General features: G+C 38.9%; 1 protein-coding gene across 1 annotated transcript in view; it reads right to left on the bottom strand.

The window, feature by feature from the left end:
* Window positions 1-3,041: 3,041 nt before the first annotated feature.
* The window catches only part of NT5DC1 (5'-nucleotidase domain containing 1), a 168,630-nt gene continuing 152,016 nt past the window's right edge, over window positions 3,042-19,655 (bottom strand). The window contains exons 12-13 of the mRNA XM_072141741.1: window positions 10,798-10,963; window positions 3,042-5,164 (exon numbers count right to left, since the gene is read on the bottom strand). Coding sequence (XP_071997842.1) covers window positions 5,049-5,164; window positions 10,798-10,963 — 282 coding nt within the window. The 3' untranslated portion in view covers window positions 3,042-5,048. The remainder of the gene's footprint in view (window positions 5,165-10,797; window positions 10,964-19,655) is intronic.

A 19,655-nucleotide genomic window follows, 5' to 3' on the forward strand; every position in this document is an offset into this window, starting at 1 on the left:
CGTGAACATGTCATTTGGGGTGCACAGTTAAAACCCAAAAAAAAGCCCACAAGAAAATGGTGCAAATTCATTTTTTCAACAATTTCATTGTATTTGGAAATTTTTTCCTGCTTCTCAGTACACGGTATGGAATATGAAATACCGTCACAATGAACAACAATTTTTTATACAGAAAAATAGCCTTTAAATGGAAAAATACAGAAACTATGGATTTTTGAAGTTGGGGAGTGAAAAATGAAAACGCAAAAATGAAAAAGGGCCAGTTCATTAAGACAACTTTTATTTATTTTTTATGTCACAGCCTTTCAAAAACTATAACCTGTTTTCTGTGGAACAAATAGCACTTTCTAGTTACACCATTTAATATTCTGTTCAACTGGAAAAAGAAATTACAATAGCAGTGGGACCAGCTGTATTTTTTATTGATACTATTTAGGGAAATATATGACATTTGATCACTTTTAATTGAAATTTCTATATGTTTCAAAAAATGACAAAAAGGCGGCATTTTGACCATCTAGGTATTTTTTTCTGCTACAACATTCACTATATGGAATTCTTATTTATATTTTAATTGACTGTGAATTTTAGACATAGATACACATAATTTGGTTGTATTAGTTTATTTTTTATTTGCATTCTAGGGAAATGTTGTTTTTGAACTTTTTTTTTAACTGTTATAAGGGTCTCAAACATGCATTTTTGATTGCTTGTAGTATAATTGTAAGCTGCATTTCCCATAAGATATGGAGCAACAGACCATGCAATTTTTGCAGTGTAGAACAGGGCATTATACTGTAAAGGAGCTGCTTCTATTAGTGAATAAAGGAATGGGACTGCAACAATGTTTATGTATGAGGTATAAATCTCCACATGAATGCAATGATCCAAGTTTTCCTCTTCTGGCTTGTCTTGTTTCCACAGTCCAGCCTAGTGTCATCACTCTGCACATGCACTTTGCCGTCTTTCATTTCTGTGGTTCTGATGTACCAACTGGATGAGCCACTTCAGATTGAGGTGTTTTAATTTTTGTGAGATTATGAGGAATTTTGGAGCTCCTCAAGGAACGGTTCTTGCTTCTTTTTTGTTCACAGTATATACCGCAAACTTTACAAACAAAACCAAAGTGACTATTTTATGAAAAAATATTCCTATTCAATGTTAGTTGTTTAAAGAAGGAGGGTGATGACTTATCATATAGGGCGACTTTTGAATCATTTTCAAGCACTTGGGAGTGTTCCTAGATGATACATTAACTTGGCAAATCAATTTTGACAAGTTTTATAGCACACAAACAGAAAATGATTAAGAAGGCTAGCTCTACAGTCGCTATGCCATGGGATAGTTGGGAGTCTGTGCTGCTGTGTCTTAGAAGGTTGAAAAAACTTGAAGTGTCCTTAGTGATGACTCTCATCCTATGTACAACACTTTTAGTGATCCTTTTATACAATTAAAATGTAGAATCAAGAGATTTAAAATTGTTATGTGCCAACAGCTTTATGTTATGCCAATCTTTCAGGATGTGTAGGCAAATATGGTAATTACTGTGAGGCATCATACAGGTTTCATACCTTTCACTGAATTGTGCTGACAGTTTTATGTATTAATGTCATTTTATTGTGTTAGTCTATTTATGGATTTTGTGTATTCTTTATGTATGGTGCAGCTTTTAATTTTCCCGATGGGGATAATAAAGTTTCTTATTTATTCTAGAAATTGGAATTTTCCATTGTACTACACAAAATTTCCATTTATGAGAGTAGAGACCAGAGACTAAGAGTTAAGTTTTGTAGTTGTGTATACAATTAAACACTGGGGCTCATTTATCAAAAGTAGTGCAAACTTCACTATGTGCAGTTTGCCTGTGCAGTGTGCACAGTCTTCATTAATCTGGTGCCGCCTGCACTGCTCGGGAAGTTTGCACCCTAACCATACGGTGCAACACAATTCTGTCGCTTCACTGTATTAAATGTGGTCCTCTACCTGAACTTTACTTTAGGTGCAGAATTTTGTGGCGCTTTGTTCACAGTGCAGTCACAACACAAAACTGGAGCAAACACTTTTATAAATATATCTGCAAGTTCTTTTAAGTGCAAAGTCATACAGAAAACTGGCGCAGGCGCTTTAATAAGTGTGGGCCACTGTGTTAATACAGGCGGTCCCCTACTTAAGAACACCTGACTTACAGACGACCCCTAGTTACAAACGAATCTCTGGATGTTGGTAATTTACTCTATTATAGCCCTAGGCTACAATAAACAACTATAACAGTTATCACAGCTGTCTGTAATTAAGATTTATTATTAATCCTGGTTCTTATGACAATCCAACATTTTTAAAATCCAATTGTCACAGAGACCAAAAAATTTTTTCTGAGGTTACAATTATAAAGTATACAGTTCCGACTTACATACAAATTCAACTTAAGAACAAACCTCCAGGAGGTTTGACAAAGCGCTATATGCACGAAACAGGCTGTTACCTTGTGGACCCCGGCGTCCTCAGATGTCTGCTTTAACGCTTGAATAAAGGAATCGTGGATTGAGAAAAGTGAGTGCCGTTCTGTTCTTGGACTTTCCAAACCTCCAGGACCTATCCTGTACGTAACCCGGGGACTGCCTGTATCTCACTCCAGTTTTGTATTCTATATGCTGTTAGAACTGGGCATCACATCTGTTGCTGGAACTGTGGAAATCTTTTGCATAAAGCTGTCATTTACATGATCCATTAAGTACTAACAAGGCTGAATTAAGTGTAAATTATTGTGACAGATATATTTTCAGTAACTTCTTGATATTTTTAGATTTCCCAGTTTAGGGTGGAAGGAAAAACATTTCCTGTAATGAAGCTGTATAAAACACGTTTTTATAAACAGACAAAAACAATATCAACTTGTTTATTGTGAAAACACTGCCGTACTGTGAAGAAACTCAAGCCAAGGAAGAACTCAGAAGTTTTGTATGTGGGGAGACATTGTAAAGGTCATAGGTGTGGATCCTCCTCTATCATGTTTATGAATAAAAGAATACATAGTATGCAAATTATCAGTATACGATGTAGTTTTATTTTGACCATCAAGCACAATGAAAATTAACACCATCAAAAACAATTTTGTTCTTGACATCACAACCACCTGGTAAACGCTGATATTGGTTACATTTATAGAAAAGTATACAGTATTTTACACCGATTTCTGAAAATAATATACCACTCGCCATTACTAGTCCAGTTACACTGGAGTCTACAACTGCTGCTCTTTGCTAACACACTTGTATACATCTGTCATTGGCTCCCTCTTTGTAACACTGTAAACCATGTAGTATATATATTTTTCTGTCGTATGGAACTGGGGAAAGGGTCTGACCACTGGGAGTCTCAGTGTGAATAAATCCTGGTTCCTCTGCTTGTAAAAAAGGCAGTGCCTATAACAACGCCCTGTGGGCCCCTGGGTGCCTCTTGAATGGAATAAAAGGGTGACGGCTCAATCAACACTCGATTAAATAATGTGTGAATAGACAAATCTTGCGCTCATAAATTATTTTATCTTGCACCTAAATTGGATGCTGCCTGGTGGATTCAGTGTGCCCCTCCTTCTATCCAAGAATACATATGGCATATGGATCCATTGATTCCTATGGGTCTGTTCACATGTCCATTTTGTTCACTGATGTGCAGACTGTAAGAAAAAAATTGTAGTATGGAACCTCAATAGAAGTCAATGGATCTGCAAAAAACGGACTGCAGGTGACTTTCTTCTCACATGACGCTAGGCAACCAGTTGAGCTGGGCAAAAAATACAATAGCAAAGCATCCGTTTTTTTTGAGTATGTAAAAAAGTGGATAACATACGATGTTAAAAAAAACAGATGCGAATACAATACAGACTTTTTGCAGACACACAACTGCCAATCTGAATGAGCCATTAGTTTCAGCTATATGATGCTGCTAACCGATGGCTGATCCTAAACATGTGATATGTGATATGTCTGTAATTGGAACGTTCCTATTCTTGTACTTCATTTGATGTTGGCACCATTTCTTCAACACTGAGCTACTTTCCTAGCACATACATGGAACCTTGGAAGTTGGGTCTGTATCCCTATTGCCTGCCTAGTTCGTTTGGGGAGGGGTTATATGTAGGTGTATTTTTTCGACAGTACCTTAATAAAAATTATCTGATTAAAAAAAGAAATGCTGTGTGACTTGGGGAGAGCAGTCACAGAGGTCCCACAGAATATAATATCCTTTGAGTGAGCATGAGGCACTTAGGAGCACTAGGGGACCCCTATTTTCCTGATTACTGGAGGTCTATGTAAAGGTGATACGTTTCTACAATGAGAAAACAACTATAAGACAAAAAACCATACAGGCATACTACAACAAAATACACTTTATATTGCCAAACATTTGGAGAATGGTAGGTTGTACGATTACTAGATGTAAGGGGCACTACCAAACTCACACACTGAATGTAAAGCTGAAAAGTCTGAACAGTCTCAACGCTTCTATTGCTGACAAAGAGAATGGTAGTATCTGTGATGGAACATTTCTTTTTAAAAATTGTGTACAATTTCTGCCATAACTGTAATACTGTTGCTAATTGGGAGAAAACACCAGCACTATGCTGCTACATCTGGCATTTCAGAAGTATATCGGACATTTTTGTTGTCCTGTACAAAGTCTGATACATGAGTTAATGGACAAAGAAAGCTCAAAGTCCCAACCATTTCCTTGTACATGACTAATGTGACTGTATGCGCCGCAACACGATTGTTGACCAACACTAAAAACCTTGTACTTCCACTTCAAAACTTGGATTTTTACAAACTGTGGGTCACAAATTTTCTCCAAAATTAATACAAAATACTGTTACAAAACATTTGGTTCGTCCTACTTCTTATCGACTAACTATATATGGAGTCATTTAATAAAGACACACTTGTCTTGAGAAGGCATATTCAACCAGAGTTGTTGATTCACATGAAAGTTTAGAACAGTTACAGCCATTAGAGTAGTCATGTTGAGCCTACTATTACTAGTAGTGCTATTTATGCTGCAGCACCCTCTGTGCTCTGAGACAAGAGGATTGCAGGAGGCTGGGGGTAGTAGCCATCGATGTCTGAAATGCCGGAAAATCTGGTAAATTTATAATCCAGAGGCAAATCTGGGAAAAAAAAGAATAAATATGATTAATGCGCCATCAAGTACTTGAATGTTTGTATCACAGCATACTCCAGTCCCAGAGAGATTACTACATGCTTGTAAAAAACAACAAACTATTCTCACTCCTTGCTGAACGATTTCTAAAGATATATCCCATAACCACTGACATTGCAGAAGAAGTAACCTTTTTGTATTCCAGCTATAAAAACCATATTTAAATGATTGTTACCAATGGTTGGAACTGTGGTTTGTAGCCTGTTATGAGGTTTTCTATCATGCTACAATTCTATGGTGAATAAATATTACTAGCTCAGTTTTAGACTTCAAGTATTTGGCATATTAGAGGGTAGGCCTTAAAAATCTGATTGATGGAGGAGCGTGGCTTATGGCCTCACACCAATAAGCTGTTCTGGTTGCCACTTGGTTGTGTATGGAGGGGCTATTGCTCCATAAATTGGTGATCACTGGGGTCCCCAGTGTTACTTCTACTGATATGACTGTGGTAAAAGGGGACCTGGAGTAACAGGAACTCAGATGCTGTTATTACTACAACTAAAAAGTGTGGGGTATCTTACTGAGAGAACATTTTAAGACAGGGTAAGATTTGTACTCAATACTATCACACAGGAAAATGGAAAACTGTTATGAAGGGGAGATAGAGAAATGTATATGAAACATGTTGCAATTGCTTTGCATGAAGTTGGCCTTAGAGAGTCCTGCAATATCGCTAGCTCACAAATTTAAAGGAGCTGGACATGAAAATAAATATAATTTGTTAAGGAGGAACTCCTCCCCTCTATCACATGGAGTGATGCTATTCTGTATTTTATGGCACATTTATGATATGATATATTCCAGAACTGTTTCCGGACAATGCATATGTAACCAGCATGACTATTATGGCCAAGTATCAGAAGAAGATGCGCTATGAGGCACCATGTCTTTCATTAATTTTAGAACAAAGCCTTGGGGTTTTGTTCACAATACATTTCATTTGAGTCTTTCCTTTGGTGGGGAGTCTCAAGGGAAGAACAGCTGCAGCCGGTGTCTGTCTCCTCTTCTTCACACTCATGTAGCTGCGCCCCCCTCCCTGTCATGTGCATTGGGAATTCATGAGGAGAAACATGCACACACAGGCTGCAGCTGCCCTTCCCCCAGGACTCACCACACACTGCTGGCAGGGAGCCAGGTTATGTGAATTAAACTTATATAAATTACTGAAATGATTCAGAATGCTGAAAAAGCGTAGCATAGGCTATTGGGATCTGTCACCAGCTACAAATGACATTCCTAGTGACAGTTCAGTTTTACATTAAACTCCTGGTCCCCACTACAATATATATTGGGCCACTTTCTTCATTGATAGAGGGACATATGTGTCCCATCAAGCGCAAAACCAGATTTTTTTTAAATCTTGAAATAAAATAAGTAATTACACATTTTCCATTGTAGTTCTATATATAACTGGAAAAGGTTTAAGTTGCCACATAAAAACACATTCATGTTGTTGAAAAGGCAAAAAAACTAAATGTTTCCTTGCATCTAAAGTACATTCTCTGGCCCAAAAAACTTTAAATGACTCCCTGCGACTTCCTGGAAACCACGCCTAGACAAAACATCTTGTACCATAGTTGTTGAGCATTGTCATGGCATTGCCTAATTTTGTGACAGTCAAGATGAATCATTTGGATTTTATCAGCAGGATGAAATGCATTTCTGAGCTCGCATTGATAGAGCTTCTTGGTTACGTAATTTTGCTTTGCAGACTCACATCTGTTTTAGAAATAAGCCCACATGTTTTAGACATATGTCCACTCTCCACATATTGGTAACTCTGCTTTTATGAGATTAATGAAATTATTGCTCCACATTCCTCATAATGGAACAGGTCTGAGATGTGTCAGTTCATGGCCCAGACACAGAAAGTTATTGTTGTCACCATGAGCAGATGTAACCACTATATGTCTATTGTATATATGGATTGCAGTCTGCAGGTTACTGACAAAAAACACTGTGTAGGTTCTCACAGCCGAAGGCTTCTGAAACAAAGAAATCAGCCTAGTCCCAGGTGTCGGATCCCACAGATCACATACTGGGGGCCTATCCTTGATTATTATGACCACCATCACTGACATCAGGGGCACAGAGAAAGCACAAATGCATGTGTCATGTTCAAATTATGCTGCTATATAAGGTGGGGTGTCAGCATGTTGCAATTATTTGGAGGCAATGCCCAATTTACTTGAGGTTAAAAAAAGCTTGTTCATCGAATCCGATTTGGACTGGAGTACTGACATTAAACTAGCCTTACCTTGGGTTGCTTTATCTGATAAGTTATGTTTGAAATGGGGTAAATCCTACAAAAATAAACAGCCAGCATCCAGTATTATAGAAAATCAGAATGGTGGCGTCAGTTATGATATGGGGAATGTTTTTTTTATGTGTTATCTTTTTCCTCTGATACCTGGGACATATACCAACAGGGAAATATAACATGCCATGTCATGAATTGTGTGCAATGGTTTACAGAGCAGGACCAAGATTTCCAGCTTCTTCCATGGAATTATAATTTCCTGATTGAGCACATTTTATGACCACCTTGATATCACAAACCAATCAGGAACTTTCAGACGCACTGCAGTCTACATGGCTTCAAATACCTATAGTTGGCTTCAACTATTGAGCATTTTACAGAATCACTCCCAGAGTGTCTGACTACTAGCCATGCTGTCACGGACAGTCATTCTGGATCTTAGATGGTGGTCGTCATAATATAACTCAACTAAGTAGATAATTCTCTTATAGTAACAAAAAACATCCTAGAAACCATAATCCATAAAGTTGCCCAACTGTATGTATCTGCACAAACAGTTTGGTAGAAAATATATTTTCAACTCGTGAAATTCAATCCATACTATGTTAAACATTCCTAAATTGTACACAGATGTGACATATGTAAGGTCTGGGACCTTCATCAAGGGCCATAGTGATTTCATTTCGATGGCATACATAAATCTCAAACTGAAGGTGAATCTTCTCCCTTTATTGTGGTATGTTGCACACTTTTGCTTGTTATTAAAATCGTTCCTATTTTTGTGATACCATAACTAGGGGATGCAGTGTAACTTTCACAATTATGATGTAAGGGTGTGCAAAAATTTAATTTCTACTGCTTACTTCTAATATATTTATTAAAAATGGCAGGAAATAGGATTTCATGTAATAATAACCCTTTCATACAGCTATATTCGTCCTAAGTGCACAAGCCCTGTGCAGGGACGCTTATAAACGTCATGAAAGTGGCCATCTTCAAACGACTATATCTCCTGGACCATGGCGCCTACAAACATTTTAGAGTTATATTAAACAAAGAATCTCCCCTTTAATATGATATATGGATATGCTTAACAGAACCAGAGATACCCACTCTTAAAGTGGTACTAAAACATTTGATATTTATGTACAGCTTTCTATTCGCGATTGTAACTTTGAGAGTGGATATCTCTGGTTCTGTTAAGCATCTGAAACCTCCCCCACTGGGGCCTAGCCTTTTCTTGTGACCTGGAGGCAGCCGAGGCCCAGAATAACAGTGTGACTGGCTAGTGCGACCTTGTGCACGCTGTGGTCATGGTGCTTGGTATGGACCTGCCTACAGCCTGGCAGGTCTCCAGCAGGTGGTGTGTGCAAGAAATATGGAGGGAAAGGCGGATACAATGGTATCTCCCTGGGGGAACCCCTGAGTGTCTTTAAGATGAATCCCTAGGTGATGGATGAGGAAGCCTGTGGTGTTAAGCAGCCTGAATCCAGGGATTAGACGTAGGCAACGTTGTGCAAATCAACTTACAGCAGGTTTAGCAACAGATTCCGCAAGCTGGGTGAGTCAAGGAGAGCTAGTTCACAGGAAGGTTACACACAGTCTATTAGCAGCTTCAGGCTGGGCTTGTAGAACATGGAACTGAGTCCGGGTGGTGGATCTCAGCTCTGGGCTTAAGTCGCTGGACTTGCCCTGGGTGCTAAGCAGGGACCTGAAGCATCTGTGGTTCCTGGTATTAGGACACTGGCTGTTGCAGCACTGGCATGTGTTGCTCATTCCTATTCTCACTGCTCAGACAGACCATGAGGTCTGGTTCTTTCAGAAGACCATGACCTAAGATATCTGACGTTCTGACGACATCTGTGCTTCCACCTACCAGGGGTTTATATACTCCTGGTCAGGTGGTAGCACTTATCCAATCAGCTTTCAGCTTGCTTTACAAGAACATCATTGGACAATAACATTCCACAGTTTTAACTCTTGCCTTTCCAGGCAGTGGCTACAGCTGCAATCACTAAGTTCTCCAGTACTTCCTAGAGAGGTGATCAGTCTCCCTAACAGCTCCTGACATGGAGGGCGCTATTCGCAACTACCACCTTGCCTATGCATTGGCAGGGTGTTGCACATCCATGCACAATCCATTCGCGTTCAGGAGATATAGGTGTTCGAAGTGTGCCCTCCATCAGCTTGTCAGCTGGAGGCAGAATGTAGAAGAAGTTGCAGGAGACTTTCACTTTGCAGAAGCATATGCACCCTCTGCATCTCTAGCTGAACCTGGGAAAGGGTGATGGGATGCTGTACCTATTCATAACATATCTTGGTAAAAGTTAATACTTATTAAAAAAAACCCTTTATATTCTGCGCATAGCAGAATATAAAAAATTCAGGCACCAATGACCATCAGTCACAAAAGGGGTTGAAGGGGCCCCAAGTTTAAATGTTATCTAACATCCACAGGATAGAGGTAACAATCTGATCTGTGGTAGTCTAAACACTAGGACTTCCACCAATAGCGGGAGTTGCAATATTTCTAGTTTCAGGTTCTTCTGCATTATATAGCTAACACTGTTATGTATAGCTAATTGGCAATAAGCCACAAGTCTTTTCCAAATATCCAATTTCAACAGTGATGTAATCCTAGCGCACCCTGCTGATGCCAGCTAGTCTACGGATAAAGATGGTTAGGGGTGAAGGCTTCCTACATGCCAATGTACCTGCTAAACTGTTAGCAGAACTGCTGACACGTTTATAAGGAGCTTCATTTCAAGTTTTAATTTTGTGTCCCTTTAAAAGAATTGTAAAATGTTCGAACACATGGCTTTTATCACAATATTTTTTATTGTAGAACGGAGTGTGCATTAAGCACATAACAGAGAAAGATTTTGGTCCAGGACATTACCAACAGTAGTGAAAGGATGAAAAAATGTCCTTTGGGGCACTAATAACTAACAAAGATATACCTACAACACAGAAAATAAAATAAACCATGTCAGAACAACGGAAATAATGGGGAAACTATAGGTAACGTGAAATGCAGAAGTGGGGGGCGGGTGGATGTCACAATGAATATCCGATACATAATCCCAACATGGAGACCGTATTGCCAAAATTTGTCATACCTATCTTTTAGAAAGAACACATGAGAAACTTATATAATCACCAACACCTATGTTGGGCACTTTTACATGCAATTTCCCAGATATGTGCCCATTGAGGGTCAGTGAGAGTGGTTCCTAAATACATTTCCCACTTAAGCAGCCATGTTCTGTTAACATATACAACCTCTTTAACTTGGCCATCATGAAGATGAAAGTACTTACCTACAATTGCCATAACACTTGGGATAGTTATTGTGCTGTAATTCCTAATACTGGAACAGCACCACGTAACACATGAGGTATCTTGTGAGCTCTTAGATCCGGCAATGCAATCTGCAAAGTATGATCCCCATTTTCTGGATATAGAATAATTTTCTTGTGATGGGCTCTAGAACAAAAAGAACAAAATAGCACAGATTACGTGCTGTGGAATGATACATAACCTCTCTAAAAACCAAGTTTCACAAATAAATCCACACCAACTCATTTTGTAACAATACAAAATTCTCCTTGAAACAGAACAGCTGAAGTGTTATCATGGCTAACTCGTTGTTCCACTGCAAGGAGGGACTATGATTCAAGGAGTTCCGGCACTGTGCCTGTTCCGTGGAATCCGGCCAGCGCACAGCCCGGTTTTCTTGGGCTGAGTAAGGCCAAGTGCACCAGATTTCGCTCTGTGTTTCAAGTGTCTTTCACAGCCAATTTGCGTCAGTCTGGCATCCGTTTTTCACAGATCCTTATGAACATTAGTCTGTAAGTGACATGTAAAAAAACTGGTTGTGACTTGGACATAATCTACTTTTTAATGGATCGGTCACACATTCTGTGGGCTGTGAGCACTTATCCATTAAGAAGTATTGCATTTAGTGCATCTGTATACCGTCAAAAAAAGACGCCACACGAATGATTCTTCTGTGCATAGAGGTCGCTATCAGCACTGCCAGCATGAACACTGAACACAGCCACTGGAGCAGGAGCTTAGCAGTGATGATCACTGGGACATACCTTTACAAGTATGTCCATTTGAGGTTAATAAAACAAACTAAGATCTTATTATTTTTTTCCCTGAAATAATCTGTATAAATACAATATAATATACAGCTTTGCATTCTTACTAGTTTACAAGGTTATATGTAGTAATGCCATATGTCACACTGAAATGCAGTCACATGTGTAGCCAGCAAGAAGTTCTGTTAATAGAAACCCTCCCACATATCACTCCGTTCTATTAACTTCACCCCTCACACTATTCAAAACAGCAGGTAGGAAGCTTGTTAACCCTTTATGTATTTTATAGAAATTCAAACAAAATGAAGGAATATTGTGCAGAGGACACCTCATATGTGGGTGTAACCCACTGTCAGGGCACATGGCGGCGTGGAAGGGAAGGAGCCATTGAGCTTCTGCAGGGCAGAATAGTTTTTAGTTGCCATGACGTGTTTGTAGAGCCCCTGAGGCCACATTCACATGTGGCATTTTGGTTGCTCCACCTGCGATCTCACATTGAGGTAAGATTGCTTTTCCTCCCTGTTCAGTTATTTTGTTGATTCTTAACTAGGATCTATATTTGGCAGGTAATGTTCAAATCTGAGGATATCACTTGGAATAATAAATATTGTCTCGTCTTTTATTTTAAACAGAGAGTCATCCTACAAAGGTTACCTTTCTAGAATGGCACCTACAGTATATTTCATCATTATAGTGTATACCTAATACCTATAGGAGCACTGATATAGAGTTAGTTACCTCACGCATGCGCGTATTGTTTTCAGCGTCTATTGCTACACAAGCGCATAGTGACTTGTTCAACAATGAGGAGTCCCTCTATGGCGCATGGGTCACTACAGCCTATTGGTAATATGACAGCTATTGGACATGGACGAGTGACGCATTAATGTTTCACAGTGCTGTCGATAGGAGGAGGAGCTATCTGCATCATCAATGACGTGTAGTGTCATACCTCCGGCTACGCTGGATCTGACTGAGTTATTGACAGGGGGATGGTACCTCTCAAAGTTTATACATAGAAGCACTAGACGCCGCATGCCAGCATAAGCCCAAACCCCTTATGAAGCAGAGACCTCGGCAAAATATGTGAGCGCGAGTGGAGCCTTTCGATTGAGTTTCAAAACGCAACCAAAATGTCATATGTGAACGTGGCCTCAGGTACCACAAACCTTTATCCCATAGAATTTATAAACTTTTTATCGTATAGTGGGCATTTTAATCCCTTGCCACTGATGGGCTTTTTAAATTTTACTGTTTATTGCTCCCAACTTTCAAAATGCAATAACTTTTTTATTTTTTCATGTACAGAGCTGTTTGAAGGCTTGTTTTCTGTGTAAAAAAATGTTTCACTTCCTAGTGACCACATTTTATATTCCATTCCGTGTACTATGAAGAAACCGCATTTGCGCCATTTTCTTGAGGGCTATGTGTTTACGTCTTTCACTGTACATTCCAAATGGCATCTTTCATATACTTTTTGGTTTGGTACGATCACAGGGATACCAAATTTATATAGGTTTTATTTGGTGTTAATAGATTTTACCAAAAAAAAAATTACTTTTACCATATTCTGACTCCAATAACCTTTTCATACTTAGGAGTACGGAGCTGGCTAAGGTATTATTTTTTTCCAGGACAAGCTGATGTTTTCATTGCTATCATTTTGGGGACTGTACGTACGATCCTTAGATCAGTTTCAATTACATTTTTTATGTGTTGCAAAAGGGTAAAAAAGTGGTGACTCGGACATTTGAGTGCATTTTTCCGTTGCGGGGTTCACCGCCGGGAATAACAGTTTCTATATTTTTATAGATTGGGAATTTTGGGACATGGTGATACTCAACATGGTGTGTTTTTTACATTTTTTTCCACTTTTTTTTATTATTTATTGTTTTATATGTGTTAGGGGTTTTTGGGACATTTTAATGAATTTTATTTTTACTATTTATTTATTTTTTTGTAGTTTTTTTTACAATACAAGAATATGAACTAGTGATCATGTGATCACTAGTTCATACTAATGGACTGCAGTAACCATGTATTGCAGTGCATTAGAAGCGTCATAAGAAGTGCATAGGCAGCTACTTGGTCCAGTCAGGGGCGTGAATGTATTACCATTTTACTCACAAGTCCTAAATTAGACATAAACTGTAATTTATTATTAATCTGTCAAAAATCACCCATTACGCCTGTTTTTCCCTTACATTGATAAATCTGTCCCTACTTGTTAAATCATTTCCTTCCATAAATGTAGTTGTCCATTTAAAATGTTATATTTAGCTGTGTGAATCTTCCCTGCTATTACCATCAAATAGCGCTGCCTTTGCTTTTACAAAATTGCTTACTCCAAGGAGACACACTCATTTTTTATATTAAATATCTTCAGGAGCTATAGTAGTTGTTTTTGTTCACTTTGGCAAGTACATGTCTTGCAGCTGCAAGAAATCAGTTTCTGCCCTGTGTCTCGTGGGCGTAGTGCTATACTTGAAATAACTAGGAGAACACTATTTTGTATTAAATTTGGCTAGAAAACTCCACTGGAATGCAGAAATAATACTAGCTTTATTGTCACAAAGATGACACTCAAATTTTAATATTTGGGTCTCTAGCAGGTCTTAAAGAGAAACGGTCACTGGCTGTATTTGTGAAAATGTGGGGACAGGTTCTCTTTAAGTCCCCCTAGAGCCCTATTAACTGACACCCTTCCTTTAACTAAAAATTGTCTCTTCACATCCTCATAAATCAATTTTATCTTATATTACCTTACATCAGAGGGGGCTTGCCCTGCTTGAGCGGCCCCTCGTATGTACAATTCCCTTATCAATCAGGAACTAGGAGGCAGAGCAATGCAAGTAAGTCATGAACATGCATTGCTTCATTGGACTCACGTCAGGCGAGTTGCATACAAATTTACAAATTGATTTTGTAATATTGAATCTATGGAACATTTTAGGGATAATGGCGATGCTTTTTAACCGGTTCACGACCGCCCACCGTGTATTCACCGTCCCTGTGAATGGAGAGGGCTCAGCCCGTGAGCCCTCTCCATAGCCAGTAAGTCTTTGCTGCATATTGCGTGACGTCATCGGGGAGCGGCGATCCGTCGCCATGACAGCCTCGGGTCTTATAGTATGGCAGTATACGATAGCATCAATCAGAGAACCTAGGGTTAAAGTACCATAGGGAGTAATAGTAAAAAAAAAAAAAAAAAAAAAAAAGGTTAAATAAATAATAAAAAAACCTAAAAATTCAAATCACCCCTTTTCCTAGAACTGATATAAATATAAATAAACAGTACAAACCATAAACATATTTCGACGCGTCCGAAAATGCCAGATCTATCAAAATATACTGACGATTTTTAACTGCGTTTAATCCCGTAACAGAAAATAGCGCTCAAAGTCGAAAATGGCACCTTTTTGCCATTTTGAAAAATATGAAAAAAATCTATTAAAAGTGATCAGTCATATAGTCCTAAAAATGATATAATTGAAAATATTATCAAATATCCCAAAAAATGACACCACCCAAAGCTCCGTATAACAAAGTATAAAAAAGTTATTAGCGACAGAAGATGGCAAAAAAAAAAAAAAAAAATTGTACAGGAGGTTTTAACCCCTTAAGGACGCAGGGTATTTTTGCTAATTTCTCGCTCTCCATCTTCAAAAATCCATAACTTTTTCATTTTTCCGTGTACAAAGCTGTGTGAGGGCTTATTTTGTGCGTAACAAATTTTACTTTCCCATGATGTTATTTATTATTCCATGCCATGTAGTGGGAAGCCGCAAAAAAATTCCAAATGTGGAAAAATTGAAAAAAACTGCATGTGCGTCATGTTCTTGTGGGCTCAGTTTTTACGACTTTCACTCTGCGCTCCAAATAACAACTCTACTTTATTCTTTGGTTCGGTACGATCGCGGTGATACCAAATTTATACAGGTTTTATTGCGTTTTAATACATTTTCAAAAATTAAACGAATGTGTACAAAAAAGAAAAATTTTTTTTTGCCATCTTCTGACGCTAATAACTTTTTCATACTTTGGCGCATGGAGCTGTGTGAGGTGTCATTTTTTGCGAAATGAGCCGACGTTCTCATTGCTACCATTTTGAGGACTGTGCGACATTTGGATCATTTTTTATTACATTTTTTATGTCATCTAAAAAGGTGTAAAAGTCGCGTTTTGGACATTTGGGCGCCATTTGCCGTTCCGGAGGTCACCGCCGTCAATAACCGTTTTTATATTTTGATAGATCGGGCATTTTGGGACGCGGCGATACCTAATGTGTCTGTGATTTTTACTATTTATTATATTTTATATCAGTTCTAGGGAAAGGGGGGTGATTTGAACTTTTAATATTTTATTATTTTTTTACATTTTTTAAACTTTTTTTTTTTCTTTTTTTTCCCACTATTTCTTAGACCATCTAGGGTACATTAACCCTAGATGGTCTGATTGCTCCTGCCATATACTGCAATACTACTGTATTGCAGTATATGGCATTTCTGCTCACTATACATTACAATGAGCCACAGGCTCATTGTAATGAATATGCAGAAGCCATGTATCCTCGGGTCAAACGAAGAACCGAGGTTACCATGGCAACCGATCGCCGCCCCCCGATGACGTTTGGGGGAGCGGCGATCGGAGGTAAGATGGCGGCGCCCATGCGCCGCCAAATTTAAAGTGCCACCGGCGACTTTGCAGGCGGCAAAGAAAAGGTTAACACCCGCGATCGGTGCAAGCACCGACCGCGGGTGATAGCGATGTGTCTTTGCTGCGATATGCAGCAAAGCCCATCTCTGTATGAAGAAGGCTCAGCCCGTGAGCCTTCTTCATACACCCTTCATAGCTCCGTGGCGGATATATCCGTCACGGAGCGTGAAGGGGTTAATTTTGTAAATGTATGTAAACATTATAAAACCTATACAAATTTGGTATCCCCGTGATCGTACTGACCCAAAGAATAAAGTAGACATGTCATTTGGGTCACACAGTGAAAGCCGAAAAATCCAAGCCCACAAGACAACGGCACAAATGCGGTTTTTCACCATTTTCACAGCATTTGAAATTTTTTTCCCGCTTCCCCGTACATGACATGGAATATTCAATACCATCACTAAGAAGTGCAATTTGTTACACAGAAAACAAGCCGTCATACAGTTCTTCATATGTAAAAATAAAAAAGTTATACATTTTTGAAGGTGGGGAGTGAAAAATGGAAATGGAAAAACAGCTTAAAGGGGTTTTCCCATCTGGCCATTTACATTTAATTAAATTCTTCTGCCATATGTAAACATTTCTTCAATTGGATGTTATTTAAAAAAATGTTCCCGTGTAAAGATAATTTCTCACTAATGTAGCCATGTTGTCCCTTAGAAACGAGATCGCTTCCTCGGATACGACCACCTCACACTCTGGCTACGGTGGGCAGACATGCGCTATAGAGTCCTGCCTGACCTCCTGGCTTCAGTAATCATTACCACAGGACGGCTGTGGGACCTGCAGTAACTCCCTGACATTTCATATACAAAAACAATTTGTTTCTTTGTGCAATCTCTCCAGCAAAGGTGGTCGTATCCAAGGAAGCAATTTTGTTTCTAAGAGTCAACATGGTAACATTTATGAGAAATTATCTTCACACAGGAACATTTTTTTAAATAACATCGAATTGAAGAAATGTTTATATATGGCAGATGAATAAATCTGGATGTGACTGCCCAGACGAGAAGACCCCTTTAACCGGTTAATAGTGATTTTTAATGAAGTCTTTATTTTGGGTGGCTTAATGTGCATGACAGATTTTCTTTACATAAAACCAGTCACCATCACCATGTATTACCCCACTAATACATGGTGATTAAGTGAAATCTCGCCTGTTTATCTATATAAAATATCCCCCAAAGTCACGTATGATTCTGTGAGCTACATAACTGGACATACAGGCAGTTAAAATAGTGAAATCTGTATTTCCTTTTCTTTATATCACAAAGCCATAAGCCTGATGTGGATATGTCAAATTTTTACAAAACTGCCTCTAGGCAGACCAAATGGCCCATATCCGAACAGATAAAGAATAAAACATCACTTTTATTTGAAAATACCAAAATAATTCAAACTAAAGTGGCGTAAACCACTAGGTGCAGAGGACATGAGTGATTTAAAAACATTTGGGTAATATTCGGGTAACACGTCGGGAAAACGTGAATCGGGCCCTTCGTAAATGACCACCAAATCTCATGTGAAAACTGGGTGAGACTTGGGGGAGTTTTTTTTTTTTTTATAGGTAAACAAGTGAGATTTCACATAAAAGAGGGAATTCTAAAAAGGGCATTTCGTACACAAATCCTGGTGACAGGTTATTGTTAATGAAAATCTGACATCAAAATCAAGCATGATAAACGAGGAACACTTACTCAAATATACAGGCGCTGTGATCTGTGGTAATCTTCTTACATTTGTTATCCCTGGCCTGCTTTTCCTCTAAAATCAATTTTTGTAATTATGCTAATGAACCTCAAGGGATTGGTGGTGTTTTCAGAGACCCTCCGTGCTGTAGATTCACATGCTGTTACAATATGCAGAACAGATCTCACCGAACCTCCTTTTCCCTCTGCCTGTGTGTCTAACAGCAGCAGGATGTAGATGGGGACATGCTTTGCTCATTGTAATAAACATAATTATAAAAGTTTATTTTAGAAGGAAGGAGGCCATGGATAATAAATATAAGAAGAATGCCACAGTAACTGTGCTTGGATCAATGATAAGTGCTTATGGTTTATCATGTTTGATTTTGATGAAAGATTTCCTGTAACCTGTTAATTTCCTCAACTGTAAGTACAAAGTAAGTTCAAGGGTGTAGCATACAGCCAGCCCCCTGTAGTATACAGCCAGTGATCCCCCCGCAGTATACAGCCAGCCTGCCCCCCGTAGTATACAGCCAGCCTGCCCCCCGTAGTATACAGCCAGCCCCCAGTAGTATACAGCAAAATCACAGCGCAAACCCTTGTTTAATACCTGTCAAAGATGCTCAAATCCAGAAAACAGTTAACAAACCGACTCAAGTGTGACCCGCGACCATTAGTAAATAAGCCCCTGTAAGTTTTAAAGATGTAATGCAGCGATTTATGTAATAAATGGGGAAAACAAATAGCTTTACTAGTGAATAGTAGAGCTTACATATACTGTGGGGCACCGCAGAAGATTATCTGGGCAGCCTTTCAAATTCATGGAATACCCAAAAACTGACAAAGGGAGTTTCTTGGTATCGCTAATTCGAAGCAAATCTGTCACCAGAAATATCATTTTGTAGCTGGTGAAAAGTTCCAATAGCCTATGCTTTGCTGATTTTAAAAATGCCTTTGTCAGTATTCTGAATAATTTAAGTAGTTTATGTAAATTTAATTCACTAATTTCCTCTCTTCCACAACCATGCAGCTGCCTCATGTCCATTGAGCAGGCAGGGGAGGGAGGGGGATGGTGTGGATAATGCATAAGAAGACACAGGCTGCTACTTCTAAAACCAGCATAGCAGAAGCTATTGGAACATGTCACTAACTAAAAATGACAGGTGCACTTTAAGCCCAGTGGGTATTTTCTCCCTTCCCCTGGCTCGTGCACATGCTAATGAAACTGATCCCCCCTGAGTGTTATGTACGAAACTTCATAACTTTTTACAGGAAAATGTTATGATTGTACAATTGCCTTCAACAACTGGTTACCACGTTACCTCTCATGACATAGCAGAGGGTTTTTATGGGGTTATGTGATTTAGTGAGGTTCCTGGTGGCCTACCTACTCAAAAGGGTTTGCAAGGGTTATTGGGATAACTACCCTGGTAGTACTAGTAGGTGCTACTAAATATGGTTCATGTCTATGTTATTTGGATAGATATGTTTTTTCTTTGTTTGCAGTTGCTCTCCAAAAACATAACACCTTACCCTCACTGATGTACTCAGAATATTAAGGAACATTCCTTTGATCCTATGTGCAGGATTTTGAATCTACGCTGAGTCTTTTGAACTCCATGCCATTACCCCTGTGTTCAAGGAATATGGAAGAGGTCTTGAACT

The sequence above is a fragment of the Engystomops pustulosus genome, chromosome 3, assembly GCF_040894005.1.
Source record: "Engystomops pustulosus chromosome 3, aEngPut4.maternal, whole genome shotgun sequence".
Taxonomy (NCBI): domain Eukaryota; kingdom Metazoa; phylum Chordata; class Amphibia; order Anura; family Leptodactylidae; genus Engystomops; species Engystomops pustulosus.